Source organism: Belonocnema kinseyi, chromosome 5 (assembly GCF_010883055.1).
Source record: "Belonocnema kinseyi isolate 2016_QV_RU_SX_M_011 chromosome 5, B_treatae_v1, whole genome shotgun sequence".
Lineage (NCBI taxonomy): Eukaryota > Metazoa > Arthropoda > Insecta > Hymenoptera > Cynipidae > Belonocnema > Belonocnema kinseyi.
The window spans coordinates 132,697,246-132,712,629 of NC_046661.1; the positions used below are offsets into that span (position 1 = coordinate 132,697,246).

The window sequence follows — 15,384 nt, forward strand, 5'->3', positions numbered from 1 at the left end:
TGAATTTTTAACACAAAAATTCAATTTTAAACCAGAAAGGATGTATTTTCAGAAAAATTGATGAATTTTCAAACAAGTAATAAAATTTATAACTAAAAAGGTTCTGTTACCATTTAGGAGTGTTGAGAAAATATACTCAATTTTTGCAAACCGCACCTGAATTTAAATAAAAATTTAGTAAATTTACTATTAAAATTACGGAATTTCATTTTTAGCAAGCTAATTTCGTAAATTTCTCCGATTTAGTGCGAATAAATTGACTACTTGTTTATAAATATTCAATAAATTTTTTAATGACTGGACACTTATATCAGTGCTCCCAATTTTGGGAACTTTTGGAATTGCGCTTGTGTCGCGCCAGCAATATAATTGGTTGCTGTTGGCGGGCTGATTTTAAATAGTATCGATATTCGAAAATGATATTTATAATAAATAATTATTAGAAAATGCATTAACAGTAATTTCTTGATCCTAAAATAAAATTTTGAAGTAACAGATAAAAATTTAATTCGATTTTATTTAAAAAGACGTTGTGAATTCCGAGTTCAGGGAAAGAAAGCATTTTTTTAGCTCAATGATAGACCTTGTCTCTGTCGAGTTTCTCATTTTTATTTTTTTTATTCGCAACTATTTCGCCTGAAATAAAATCAATAAAGTTACTTAGAATAAATTGAAAATTTTTTTTTTCTGAAGTCAAAATTAAAAACGTTTTTTGTAATAGAATTACAATATTTTTTTCTCTGGCCCTAAAAAATTCTATTTTAGGATTAATAAATTACTTTTGAAGCATTTCCTAATAATCATTCATTATAAATATAATATTTGAATATTTATATAATTTAAAAAGCGCGCGCTAAAAGCAACAAATCGTGTTGCGGGCGTGAAGCATGCGCAGTTCAAAAAGTTTCCAAAATTGGGAGCACTGATGCATATGCCAGAAAATATTCGTCTTAAGTCATTGGTCGATAAACTTATTATGGATGCTCACATTTACAAATAAGTCATTATCAATAATATTCAATTATTAAAAAGGGAATCTTGCATTAACCCTTTTGAATTTATTTTTTTATTTCAAGAAAATACCCTAAGTATATTTTCAACATTATAAAGTCAGTATAACGAACTTAATGCATTTTGATACTGCATATGCAGTATCATTTTTCATAACTTTTGAGAGCAGGTTAAAAATGGGTTACCAGAGTAATGAATTTTCACCTAGAAACCATAAAATCGCATTACGAACCAATCCGACTTTGCATGCGGTTGGCTTGTGAATGGGCCTTGATGTTGTTGATGCTGTTCTTTTCAAGTGCGCTCTAAACGAACCCATTTAGGTCTCTACAGGTATCTATTGGAGCTCAAGTTCCAAATGACAACAACTTTCATTTGAGCCGCAACATGAATGAACCCCTAGTATTTTCTGTGTTATTAGGATCTGAATGTGAGAGGAATAACCAGGAGTGTAAGGGTACATCGGAAGATCTAAATTAAAGTTCTCAGTCATATAAAATCTGTTAATTTCTTTACTCCAAAAATACATTTTTGTCATTAGATAATATTATTTTTAGGCGAAGTCGTATTAAAATGTTAACACCAATTTAAATAATAGTTATTACTACTTGCAATTATACACTCGGAGAAATGTTACATTTAATTCAAATGCAAAAAGCGTTCAGTTTAATGCTACCGAAGATGTTCTGGTGCGCAACTGCGCATGCGTCAAGCAGACCCAATACAAAACGCTTATTAACGCTTGCGCATCAATACCCCAGACTCAAGTTGAGAGAACAAATTTGGGCGTCCGCTGCCCCAAAATCGGTATATATAACAACTGTTCCAAGCCTACGTACAACTGTCGACAGTAGTTGGCGTTGCTGCTGTGCCAAAATTCTTTCCGAGCAACCAGTAACCTTGAGCGAGGACGGGTATCGACATAAAAAAGGTGTGAAGTCAGAAATTTCAATTATTGTGTTACTGAATGGGTTGATCAAATATGAGACCATATTCGGCTGAGTCAGCTGGTGTCCATTTGATTACACGTCCAGTGGTCGCCTTAACTTGTTTGCCGCCTGCTAATAATGCACGCACATAAACAGGCGACCTAGTTGTATCTAATATGCAAACCAATACATTTTTGTCAAGTAGTCCATAAGCCGCTCGGTTTTTCCCATTCTTTACTTGTATCACTCCTCCAGCATATGTAGTGTATGAGATGTCCTTGTTATCTGGAAGAGTCAGATGGCCAGGCACAAGAACAGTCTTATTGTATTGTGAACTTAATTCTGCAAGAAGAAATAAAGATAGAATAATTTTGTTATTTGAAATACATAATCGGGCATCAATCTTTCCCCTTTTTCCCTGCCACTTCCTTTTTTGCAATTCCAATGGTTTGTTTAAATAAACTAAAACTGAAAGTACAATATTAGAATTAGGCGGACTGAACACCATAAAGTTCCGAGAGATGGCGCTGAAAGCAGTCCTCACATGCGCTCGAGTCTAAATCGCAAAATTTGAAATAGCATTTATAAGTCCTATTGTATTTTCAGAATTGATATGAACATTTAGACAAACAGTTGCATTATAAACAAAATACATGGATTTTTAACGAAGTGGGTGGATTTTAAACTAAAAAAATTAATTTTTGAATAAATAATTGGAGGTTCGCGTGAAAAAGATGCTTTTAAACAAAACTCCTTATTTTTATACAAATCAGCGAATTTTTAAGTAAATAAATTTTTAATCACATAGGTGGATTACCAACAAAAAGTATGATTAATTAACTGGAGTTATTATATTTTCAATCAAAAATACAATTTTAACCAAAAAAGAAAGTTTGTGTGACAAAATAGTTAAATTTTTACCAAATATATCAAATGAATCTGCAACTAAACAGTTTAAATTTTAAATTTTTAAAATTTTCTTTGTAAAAAGAGGAATTTATAACAAACCATTTTTATTTCCAACCATTTGGTTGAATTTTAAACTAAAAAATATTAATTTTTAATCAAAAATGTTACATTTAAAATTTTTTAAAATTTTTACTAAAAACGAATTTTTACCCAAATAGTCCGTTTGTTTAACAAATACGTCGATTTGCAACTATGATTATAATAGTTGAACTAGAATCGTTAAATTCTGATTTAAAAATAAATTTTTAACCAAAAAAGAAAGATTTTCTGAAAAAATAGTCAATTTTTTACCAAAGAAATCAATTTTTAATTAAAAAGATGATTTTTATTTAAAAAATGTATTCTTTAACACAAGAAAAATTAATTTTGATAAAATGGTTGAATTTTCAACAACTGAATATAACTGTGCAACAAAAAACGCAATATTTAATATGCAAACCAACGAATATTTCACTTTTAAATTAAGAAACTGTTGAATTTAAGCAAAAACGTGAAATTTTCACCAAAAACTAGAAAACTTTACTTTTTAGTTTTTAATTTAGTCTTCTACAAAAAAAAATTTAACAAAATACATTTAAAGTAAGGTATAATTATTATATATAGGTATATTTTTATATTTACCAATAAAACTGAAAAAAATTGCTAGAGTGAGGAGAGGAGCACCCACATTGGTTTTCATTTTCGTTAAATCGAGGATCCTGATAAATTGAGATTGCTAAATTTCGTTTAATGAAATTAAAACTTTCTGCAAGAAAAATAAAAGTCAATGAAAATATTAAAAGGAAAAAATTACCTATCTTCCAACTTAATAAAAATTCATGTTAAAAAATCCGCCGGATCGCGGGCACATTCTGATTGCGGGCTGCGCGTGTGGCGCGCTTCGCTTGCAAGTTTGAGAGCGCCGAGGGCACGTGACTATTGGTACTCGCGCTTCGCGCTCGACGATATATTTATCTCGCGCTCCGCGATCGGTCTTTGTATATTTCTTACACTTTTGCACAGATTTTTTAAAACTAAAGGTCAAACATCGCCAACAGTAATTTGGTGATAATGACTTCTTTTTCGTGAAAGCTCCTTCGGCTTTAACAAATAAAACCTACATCCCACAAATATTGAGCGATTTAAACAAAAATGTTTCAAAAAAGCTTTTAAGATTTCTAAGAGAGTTATCGAGCCTGATTTTTCAATTAGGTTTTCAATTTTTTATAAATAAACAAATATGACGAAAAAATGGCCATTTTATCTATCTGACGTTCACAGTGCTTGTCAATAACAGGAAAAGTGTTGTACTCAGGCATTTGTGGGTAGAAAAATTTGGTTTTTTCAATGCCAGTCTTTTTAGATGGGAACTTGATGAGAATTTCAGCAAGATTTATAAAAAGTTGATAAGTTTTATTATTTTTTTAAACATGTTTAATGAACAAGTGCATTAATCTGGCAGTTTTCTACAGAAAAATTCTTTTTTTTCTATGTTAGCAGTTTTAATTAGTATGTCGAAACAAAAAATTTTTTGGCATTGAAAACACCGAATTTTTCTTTCGACAAACGCCCAAATAATGCATTTGTTTTTAAATCTTTTTAAGTAATCATTAGATTAATCAACAAATTATTAATTTGGCTGAAATTATCATAAATTTCCCAATATTGGAATATCTTTAACTTTAAATACTCCGGCAAATTTTGCTTTTATAAAAAAAAGTAATTGCGATAAACTGTTTTCCTTTTCGAATGCTATGAATATCCGTAGAGAAAATTTAAAAAATTAAAAAATTAGTGATCTTCAAAATATTCAAATATGCTCATTTTTCAAATTTTTGTCCAAAATGGCTGTTTAACGAACTCGACCTTCATTTAAGATAGTAAAATAATTTGCGAAAGGAAAATCCAATCAGTCAATTTTTTCAAAAGTTATCGTGCTAACAAAAAACCATCCACGGATAGATAGACAGACAGACAAACTGACAGACTGACACATTCGTCAAAATTTTACGAAAGCTGGTGGGGGTCAAATTTTACACACATCTAATACCTTCTCTGATGAGAATTTAAAAAAGAAACAAAAAAGAGAGCCGCTTTTAAATTAGAGCAAATTTGAAAATAAAAAATTTTGTTCTTTCAGCCCAATTAAAACGTTAAAAATAAGGTTTATCCTTCATCCAATTCGTAGAAATTTGAAAACTAAAATTTGCTTCTTCCAAGCTCACTAAAAATCGTAAAAAATTCAAACTTGCTTGCCTTAAATCACTAAAAATAGAAAAAGAGAAGAAGCGTCCTCTTCCTATTTAAAGAAAACATTTTTACGATTTTTTTACATAAATTCCGGAGTATTGAATATTGGAGAATAAATTTGGAAACTTTAGAATCGGTTTGAAAGGTAGCAAGACAATAAGAACAGAATTTAAGATCCTTGGAAAAATTTTGTACGATTTATCATTTGGGAAAAATAATTTCAAGGCAGTTAATTTCAAGGCAAATATTAATATTACACGTATTACGATAGCCTAATAGTTTCACTTAAATTCAGAATATTATTAATAATTAGCATTTATATTTTCTCAAATAATTGAAATTTAAAAAAGACAATATTTATCAAATTAATTTTTGAACTAAAAATTTCATTTTATCATGCTGGTTTGAAAATCAATTTTCTTCCCTCAAAAATTCTATTATTTGTATTAAAACTTCTGTTTTTTGTTGATAACTAATTTATTCAACGAGAAAAGTAATTAACTTTGTTGTCGAATTGTATCGTTGTAATTTAATTGTTTTGTTTGAAAGTTCATTTGTTTGGCTTAAAATTGGACTATAATTTTTTTATAGAGTGTTAATCTTTTCGGTTGGAAATTAATCTGTTTAATTTAATATGTAACTGTTTCTTTGAAATGTATTTTATATTGTTGAAAACGTATGTTTCTAACTTAAAATAAAATTCCATTCTATCTATTTTGATTGTTCACCTTTCACAGTTGAAAATCATCTGTTTTCTGCAATTTGTCTTTTTTTTAAAGGAAATTAAAATTCTGGGTTGAGAATTCAATTTTTGCTTGAAATTTTTTTACTTTGAACACACATACGATTTTAATTAAAATTTAATTTGTGTGGCTGAAAATTTAAGCAATTTTATTAAAACTTCATTTTTTGTTGTTGTTCGAAACCAATTTGTTTACAAAAAGTATAGCTTTTTAATGTTTGCTCGCAAATGATAGAAAATTTACTTGTAGATTAAATTTCATATTTTGGTTAAAAATTTAACAATTTTGTCAAAAAGTCGTATTTTCTGGTTGAAAACTGAGATATTTTCTGAATGAAAATTCCATTTTTTATTGCTGGAAGCTTACCTTCTTGACGTAAAAATATATCGACTTTTTAAATGAAATTTAATCTATTTATTTTAAAAATTAGTTACATTTGTATCTTTATGTTTCAAATATCCTGTGTTTAAATATTAGAAAATTGAAATGCTGATATTTAAATGTTAATGCTCAAGAAAAATGAGAAAATCGTCTAGGAAAATTAGGTATTTTTAAAATGATGTTTGCAGCTTGCAATCTTGAGGTAAGCAAATTAACCTCAATCCAGGAATAAGTGAATTTGTAACAAATTGTTAAATTTTCGATTAAGGTCATGTGACGAAACGGTCACGTAACCAGATTCCTACATTACCGCCACTTTTTTTATTTCTTAAATTATTTTCATACGAAGCAATACATTGAGTTGAGAATTTATGAAAAAGTTATTTTTTGTAAATAATTTTTTTTGGCTTTTTTCATCATTAATAAATTTAGGACCAGACCCACCTTTCCTAGTGCTTCTGAGTTATTATCCTTGTCCGAACAGATCGTAATCTGTCTTTCAGCCGCGTGCTACTCTGATAGTGCCTCAGCACATCAAAGAACGACAAGGACCTCCGCCTGAAAGACACCATGTCTCCCAAGCGGGACCGCCACTTTCCACATCCTCGCACTTTCATACATTTCTGCTCCTCACCCCCCCCCCCCCAAAAGCCGAAAAGTTTTGTTATTCTGTCCTGCCTCATCTCACGAAACGGCAGTGAGCTGATGTCACTCGGGCGCCTAGTGTGTCTAATCCCCCGAGGCCATCTGTTTACTCTCTCCAGGTGGTCCATCATGTGCTCGTATCTCGAGGTGTAGAGGTTCTTCGCAGAGCATGACGCCCATCGCTGCTGTAAGCGTAGTCCTCAATGCTTCCGTCCTACCCCTAAACGCAAGCGTTTGCAGTCGTCGCAACCTGTCCTGCATCGTTCCCACTTTTGCCCGTGACCACCAGACCACAACCGCAATAAAAAGCCTTGGTTTGAGGGCAGCGGTGCAGAGCCATGCAAGCATTTTAGGGCCCTGTTCCCCACGTCAACCAAAAAGCTCTCCTACACATCCAGAAAGTATTTACGAATTTCCTGCTTTGGGTCTCCAGATGCTTTGCCCAGTTCAGTTTGTTATCTCGGATTACTCCCAGATATTCAACCGAGTGTGAAAACTTCAGCCTCCCGCCACAAAAAACAAGAGCGTCAACTGTCGGCATCCTGTAATTCTTCGTGAAAATCACCATACTGGTCTTTTCCGGATTTACCGAAAGCCCTAAGCTATCGCACTAGAGCTCTACGATGCGCAGCGCTGACCTTCTGAGGCCTTTCAACGTTTCCAAAGAAACCCCCCTAACTAGAATTACAAAGTCATCCGCATATCCCTGACTATAATACCCCTCTTTATTAGGCCTACGAAGGAAGCCATCTACTACTATGCACTACAGGAGGGGCGACAGGACACCCCCTGCGGACACACCCTTGGCGCTACTCCTTCAACTAAGGCTCCACTCCATCTGGTTTCGAGTCCCGTTGGCGTGACATACTTTCTATCCAGCTTACGAGCTGGTTCGTTACTCCATACCTCAAAGCCTCTCGACAGATGACTTCTGGAGGGATATTACTGAAGCGGTGAGATCAAAAGCACCTCATCCCTGAAATACCTCTCAACCAGCCTCTCCAGCGTCCTTTGGACAAAAACGTTAGGCTCATCGGTCTGAAGTATTTTGCTGCAGTTTAGACCTTCCCCGCTGGTTTGGGAATAAAGGCCACTCTATCGTTTCAGAGCGACGCTTTTTCTGAATAGCTTCGTCAGAGGAGAGATGAAAAAATCCAGGCCTTTTTGTAAAAGCATTAGGTAGGTGCCATCCGCCCCTGATGATTTAAAGTTGCAGAAAGACCCCACGGCCCATTCCACCTTTTTGCTGTCAACAACCTTTAAGGCGAAGCTCCAATCGGCCCTTCTCAACTCTTGGCCCCAGTCTTCATATTCTAGGTCGGTTTGAAATCGCTGAAAACCCGGGAAGTGAACTTCCATCAAGCGGTTCAGCATCGCCTTTTCGCTTTCGGCAAACTCGCCACTTTCGAGCCTTAAAAGCCCAAGACGAGCTTCCGGGGTTTTCGCTAGGATTTTGCGGGGCCTTGGTGTTTCAGGAATATCTTTCGAATCCTCACAGAAGTCCTTCCCGTCTCATACTGAGTCGTCTTATAGATGTCCAAGTCTAAAGGCAACTTAGTTCTATTTGCCCTATTGCTCAGCGATCTTGTCTTTTTGCGGAGATTTTCCAGGTGCGTATTCCACCATTCTGCTCCTTTCCCAGATTTAACTGTGCTTGCGGGTTAATTGCTTTCATACAATGTAGTCAGAGCTCTTCGCAGAAAATCCGCGGCGTGTTCTAACTCATCAATACTGCTGTAGTTTTTGGGAAATTCCAATACCCTAAAACAGGATATATTTGTGGTCCCAGAGATATTGGTGCTCCCCCACACCGTATGGTGAAAGTTCGCATCACATCCTAACAGCAGAGGAATCCTGTTCTTTTGGCAGTGCTGAATTAGAATCTCCACCTCTCTGGCAGGCGGGGATCCAATCGCATCGCCAGGGAAATAAGCCGATGCAATTACAACCTCTAGTCTTTCCCCGCTTCCACCCCTGAGCCTCCCTGGAGCAAAGCTTATGCACCAAAATCGCAACTATACCCTTGGCCGATATGCATACCCTTGGCGCCTTTTCGAGCGGCCCCTCATAAATGGTGCCACACCCTGACAACAACTAATCCTTTTCCAGCATAACCAAGGTTCTTGAATTAGCGCTCGCCTAAGCCAAGGCATTTCCGGACGATTCTGGCCCCCGGAGAAGACCCGGAAAAGACCCTGAGCTCCAGGTTTAGTCCCTCTTTGAGACTCAGGGAGAAAATCTCTAAGGAAGGAGTCCTCTCTTCTACCCAGTCTCTCGACTAAAAATACGCGGCCTTATCACGAGGGCCCCCGACCTGATGAAAATGTCTTTGAATCTGGGGGCGCCTCCCTCACGGGATAACGCGTTAATATCTTTAGAGATTTCCTCCCTCAGCCTGTACAGATCATTAAGAGCTAGGCACGTCTCAGGATAACCCGATGCAACGACAACTCTCAACAGGGAGTTGTTAACCATCTGCGCGAAAATAAGGCCTTGTGTTTTCAGAGCCATATGCCGTTTTCGCTCCCAATTTGTCGGGTTTTCTCTGGAGCTCTTTTTCCTCTTGCCCATAAGATGAGCCTAAGGAGTTGCTCAAAATGTAGCGTCCTCGTCTTCTGAGCACCGCTACGGTTCTTTCTCCTACTGCAGAGCTCCGTTATTTGCTCCTTTATCGTGGTAGCAGAATTGTCGCCAGCCTCATTAATTCGCACCACTTCCAGTGGATTGCCCCCTACGAAGTCTTTCGCTTTCTGCGAAGGGTTGAAAGAGGGTCCCGAAACGAGCCCCTAATGATTTTTTAATTGTTTAACTTGACTTTTTGACATGAAAGTCCCACGAAAAGCTAGGGAATTACAAAATACCCCCTGCAGAGCCCCGCATGCAGAGGGCAGATCTAAATACTATGGGATTTTACCTGGTGTCTCAAAGTCTCCGTTCAGACACCTCCTTTGTGATACCCGCCTGCTTGCCTCTGCTGAGGGGGCAGGCCGGGATGTTTAAGGATTTGTTGACCCTGATGCCATGCAGCCCTCGACACGGCGATCACACCTGGGCTTCGGAAGCATGAGAATTCGCGCCCTCGATATTCCAGAGGGTTTTGCCAGTACTCCTTGGAAGGACCGCTCCTTAGTTTAGATCCCACTGATCGGAAGTCCGTCAGATCCCCAGAGCAGCTGCACCTCGCGACGCAGTTTCTCTGGTTCACCTATTTCGAACTACAGTCCGGTGAGACCCGTAAGCCCTCCCACTAACTACAAGATCTCGTGATCTCTAGGGAAAGTAGGTGGCAATTAACTACATGCGGCGTGGCGTCAATTCTCGGAAGGGCTATAGAAGACAGGGCTGTTGAAGAATTTCACTGTAACATTTTTATATTTTCGAAACTCAAAATGAATTTAAAATTTAAATAATTTTTCAAATATTTCTCTATAAACTTCGAACTATTTGAAAGGTTATATACAATTTCTTAATAGTTGCAAATATAATTTAAAGTTTGAAAAGAATTTTAAAAAATACTGAACAAGACCTAGATTAAATAATTACATTACATTAAATAATTACATAATGTATGGACGCTCCGTCAGCTAAGCAATAACTTTAAATAAAAAATAAACGCAGGACATTTCTTTTATTTTTCATTATGTTATTAACATTTTTTACCTCAATACTATTCGTAAGCATTTTCACATTATTTAAGTGATGATAAAAATAAATTTAGTTTGAATTTTAAGCAAAATATAAATCGATTTGCTCATAGGTAGAAAGTTCATAATTTAGAGGAATCTGCATTATCTTTAGAGGTGGTTACCATCAATAAGTGCAGATATGATTCTACTAATCGCGAAAACCAGAAAAAATTCCACTTCTTTTATAGACAAGAGGGAACATAAATTTTAATAAATTTAAATTGAAATTGTTTTCAGATAAAAATTTTATTTTCAAGACTGATCATTTGTCAAATGATTCAAAAATAATTTTGAATTCTAAAAGCTTTAAAAAAATATATTGACAAAATGTGGATTTTTTCAAATTGGTGAAAATATTTTAATGCGTTTTAAGAATTTTCAAAGGTTTTAGAAAACTAAAAAATTGTTTTTTTTTTTTTGAAAATAAAAATTATATTTTACTTGAAAGAATTAATTCTGATAGAAAATTGTAAATTATTTTAATTTTGAATAGCAATTTGCTATATTTTAGAGGAAAATTTTATTAGAACTAGATTAACATGCTTATGCGTTTTTTTGATTAAGAACTCATTTCTATGATTTACAAATTCAACTATTTTTACTATTCTTCTAAAAAGTCATTGTATTTTGTTAAAAATGTAACTGGTTTGTGGAAAACTCGTATTTGCAATTTGAAAAATCAGTACTTAAATTCTTTTATTTTTGTTGGTTTAGTTGAAAAATCATTTATTTGTCTAAGAATTAAACTATTCTTCTCCGATTAAAAATTTGTGTGTTTTGTGTAAAATTTCGCATGTTGTAGAAATCATCTTATTTAATTTATAATTCAACTATTTTCCCGAAAATGCATTATTTTTCGTATGAAAATTCTACCTTTCTATTTCTTAATGATTTTTATATAGATCTATATTTTATATAGATTATTTTATATAGATAGTATAATATATATTTATTTCTTAAATTACTTCTTTGTTACCAAATCAACTGTCTGTTTCAAAATGGATAAATTTTATTGAAAATTCTTCTGTTATTGTACAAAATTAATCTTCTGGGTATACGAAGCATGGATTTCTTCACTAGAACCTGAGAAGTCATCCCCATGAATTTCCTCTAGACTAGATATTCTGATAGGGGCCCCATCAGAACCCAAATTGAAATAGGGAAAGATGGGGAAATTTTTGCACAGGAAAGTAAAAAACTAAAATTATCATCGAATCCTTACAATTACTTTAATTATGTTATATGGAAATTAAAATTATTTTAATATTTAAAGAAAACGCACCTGTTAGATTTGGGAATTTTCTTCTTTCACTTGCTGTTTTTCAATAAAAACTGAAAAAAGTGTCTTGTTCAGTGCAAAAGCACTCAAGAAAAATACTATAACTTTTTGATAGCGCTGAAATAGATGTTGCTAAGATATATTTTTTTAGTGTTAACTGTTTTATCGTATATTACATTTTATTAGAAAAATATCAAATACACTTTGCAGACTTTGAAAAAATTATCTATCTCAGTGGAACTTGTATCCTGCTAAGAGTAATAAAAAACTATTTTTATCACGAATACATTTTCTAGGAACAAACGGTTTTTTTACATACTAAATTTTATCACAAGCCTGTAAAAATATTATGTCGCAGCAAGCTTCAAAATTATCATACTCGCGAATTGGAGATAAATCAAAAATGTTTTAGAGACAACTTCCTTATTTTTTTGTACTTTTGAAATTAATCCAAAACATAAAAATGTTGACTGAAAATTTGATTTACACAGAGATAAATTAAAATAAATTTTGATCAAACTAGCCTTGCATAAAAAGTATTAGATCTAATTAATTCATTTTTTGCATTAAGATGCACATATTTTGCGTGTCTAATGCAAAGAAAAAATTGAAACTCTGAACCTTTGGTTAAACAAATTTCAAAATAGACTCATATTTGACTCAAGGCGGGCATACAGGATCGAAAATATGCATAAACTTCCAGCTCCAAAATCAATAATATCCATCACAAATTTAAATTAAAAACCAACATACGAAATTGACAATTTTTCGAAAAAAATCCTATATATTTTTCAAAAAAGTTCAAATTGCTGCAGGTGATACTTGCAATGGTTAAAAATTAAACATATTTCGGCGAAAGTTTCACCGAGGTTGTAAGAATAATTCTGATCTCGTTTTAATATTAAAAAATGAATTATAATAAAAATTTGTATTTCATACACAGTGGTTACAAAAACATTCAGGGATAATGTTCAAAATCACATGAAATCACTTGTTTGAAAGTTTTCACCAGAAAAAAGGATGGCTTAAAAAATTTGTAATCTTTATCCTCATAGATAAAGAAACTGAAAAAGGCACTAAAAGTCTTGTCGTGCTAGAATTAATCAGGTTTTGAACAACCTATCCAAGTCAAGTAATTTATCAATTCATTTTGTATTTATGATGAATTTTCAATAAGAGAAATAAAATTTAGAGAATATAGAATAATTTTTGAATAAATTGTTGAATTTTCATTCCGATGTTTAAATTTTCACAAATAATAGATTAAATTGAAGTAGAAAACAGTTGCGTTACCAACTAAATAATTGAATGTTTAACAAAGACTTTCATTTAGAATTGCTTATTTTTAATTTTAAATTTTCATCTAATTTTACATACATTTAAATTTTTCTACGGAGTGTCTATTCGAGCAGAATCGTTGGGTATACAGATTTGATATTTTTTGTCGGATATATGCACAAATTCACATACAGTCAAGAGCAAAAATTACACTAACAAGGGAAAAACGACCATTTTAAATTTTTCCGCCGTTTTCGAAAAACTCGAGTATAAAATAGTCGCTTTAGGCCATGTAGAGTTTCGTGAAAAATATGTTTTATTGTCCGATAGCTCAGGTAACAATGTTTGGGCCTTACAACCGGTAGGTCGCGCGTTCGGTTCTCAGTACCTGCAATTTTTTTATTCATTTTTCAGTTATTAACATATTTATAATTATAATTTTGTCAATCGCTGTAACTTTTAGTAACAGTAAAAAAATACGTTTTAGCGACTGGTCACAGAAGAGTGATTGGTACACATTTTAAACCCCTTGTCTAGCTCCCCCTTTACAAAATTACGTTTTAGTAACTAGTCACAAAAAAGTGATTAGTCTATTAACGAGCCCCTTTTTCAGATCATTCTTTAAAAAAATACGTTTTAGTAACTGGTCACAGAAGAGTGATTGATCCAATCTGGTACCCGTTTTCCAGCTCCTTCTCTAAAAAAATACGTTTTAGCTACTGGTCACAAAAGAGTAATTAGTCACATTTCGAATCCCTTTTCCAGCTTCCTCTCTGAACAACAGATTTTATCGGCTGGTCAAAGAGGAGTGTTGGGTCAAGTCTTGAACCCCTTTTGAGCTCCTCTTATAAAAAAAAACATTTTAACACCTATTCGCTAAAGAGTGATAGTTCGCATTAAATAAATACGTTGTAGCAATTGGTCATAAAAGAGTGATTGATCACATCTCGAGCTCCTTTTCCAGCTCCCTCTTTAGAGAAATAAGTTTAAGCGACTGGTCAGAGAATAGTGATTGATCACATCTCGAATCCCTTTTTCAGTTATCCCTATAAAAAATACGTTTTATTAAGTGGTCACAGAAGAGTGATTGGTCGCATCTCGAACCCTTTTTCCAACTCCCTCTTTGGAATAATACGTTAAAACAATTGGTCATGGAAGCGTGATTAATCACATCCTGAACCCCCTTTCCAGGCCTCCCTTCAAAGAAATACGTTTTAGCGACTAGTCACAGAACAGTGATTGACGAAATCTCGAATTCCTTTTCCAGACATCTTGCTAGCTGATGTCGCGGCATGAAATACCCTTGTGACACCGATAAAAGTTGAAAATCTCCGCTAACTTTTCTTCGGAGTCTCCGGAGTTATTAGCAGTAAACATAACCTCAACTCTCTGAAGAATTTAATAGATTTTATAAAATTATTTGACACGATGTTTTGAGTCAGACTAAGTATTTTTTGATGAAAGTTTCTGAACGAATAGGCATCCGATGTGCGTGGGCTATTCTTCCAAAATTTTGGACGCCTGGACGTCGGGAAGTTTCTAATTTTTCGTGAACTGTTTTAAAGTTAGGAAACTTCTTTAAAATATTTCTATGAAACATATTGAATATAGATTTTCCCTAATGAAATTACTAATGGCGTTTTCTCTGTGGTCGAAATTAGTTGATTAGCTATTTATATTTGTACATTAGAGCGACGGTTCCACGTGGATTATGGATGTATAATCATGGAACGGATATTTTTTATTGAACGTTTCACGAAAATTCATAATCCACGTTCAGGCCAGGATTGTACTAGCTCTTACGTCGTCAAAATAATAGTAGATTGGTGGAAATAATAGTTTTTTCTAGTCCAGTCCCGCTAGGTGGCGCGCTGCCGAGTCAAGCTCCGGGAGGTTTAGGTCAAGTTTAGGTTATCGGCGTGCTAGCGGTAAATAACCGTGTATATAGCTTGCTATTTATACACTTAGGTCATAGGTTTTTTGGGATTGGCCCTGTGAATATAGTTATTTGATTTTGACGTGATATGCTGTTCACACTTGATTTGAACTTTGCCGCGCGAAATTCTGCAAAGATTCATGAAGATTGGGATCTAGGTTTTAGTAAGGACTTTTCTTTGCTTTGTTTGATTAAATGGCATTATGTTGTCAAATATAATTTCTAGTTTAGGTAATAGATGTTTAGTAAAACTGTTATTTCAATGTCAGTTTAGGATTTAGCTCTTAAAACCCAACGA

At 33.9% G+C, this 15,384-nt stretch overlaps 1 protein-coding gene across 3 annotated transcripts; it reads right to left on the reverse strand.

Annotated features, from left to right (window-relative positions):
• Positions 1-1,505: 1,505 nt before the first annotated feature.
• On the reverse strand, positions 1,506-11,996 carry LOC117173477. 3 transcript variants are annotated; one of them, XM_033362078.1, is made up of 3 exons: positions 11,876-11,947; positions 3,531-3,654; positions 1,506-2,282 (listed from the first exon to the last, which is right to left on the reverse strand). In XM_033362078.1, the coding sequence occupies exons 2-3, from the start codon at positions 3,586-3,588 to the stop codon at positions 1,972-1,974; spliced, it is 369 nt and encodes a 122-aa protein (XP_033217969.1). In that variant the 5' UTR covers positions 3,589-3,654; positions 11,876-11,947; the 3' UTR covers positions 1,506-1,971. The 3 variants fall into 3 exon arrangements, 2 of the variants coding, with proteins under 2 accessions (XP_033217969.1, XP_033217971.1); XM_033362080.1 differs by lacking the exon at positions 11,876-11,947 and adding an exon at positions 9,822-10,105; XR_004467198.1 differs by lacking the exon at positions 3,531-3,654 and having other exon boundaries at positions 11,876-11,996.
• Between the last annotated feature and the right edge of the window lie 3,388 nt (positions 11,997-15,384).

Bases quoted from the DNA above. Each gene is read 5' to 3' on its own strand.
- LOC117173477 (XM_033362078.1), bottom strand. From the start codon at position 3,588: ATGAAAACCAATGTGGGTGCTCCTCTCCTCACTCTAGCAATTTTTTTC. The intron at 2,283-3,530 runs GTAAATATAAAA...TTCTTCTTGCAG, and splicing joins AATTTTTTTCAGTTTTATTG to AATTAAGTTCACAATACAAT.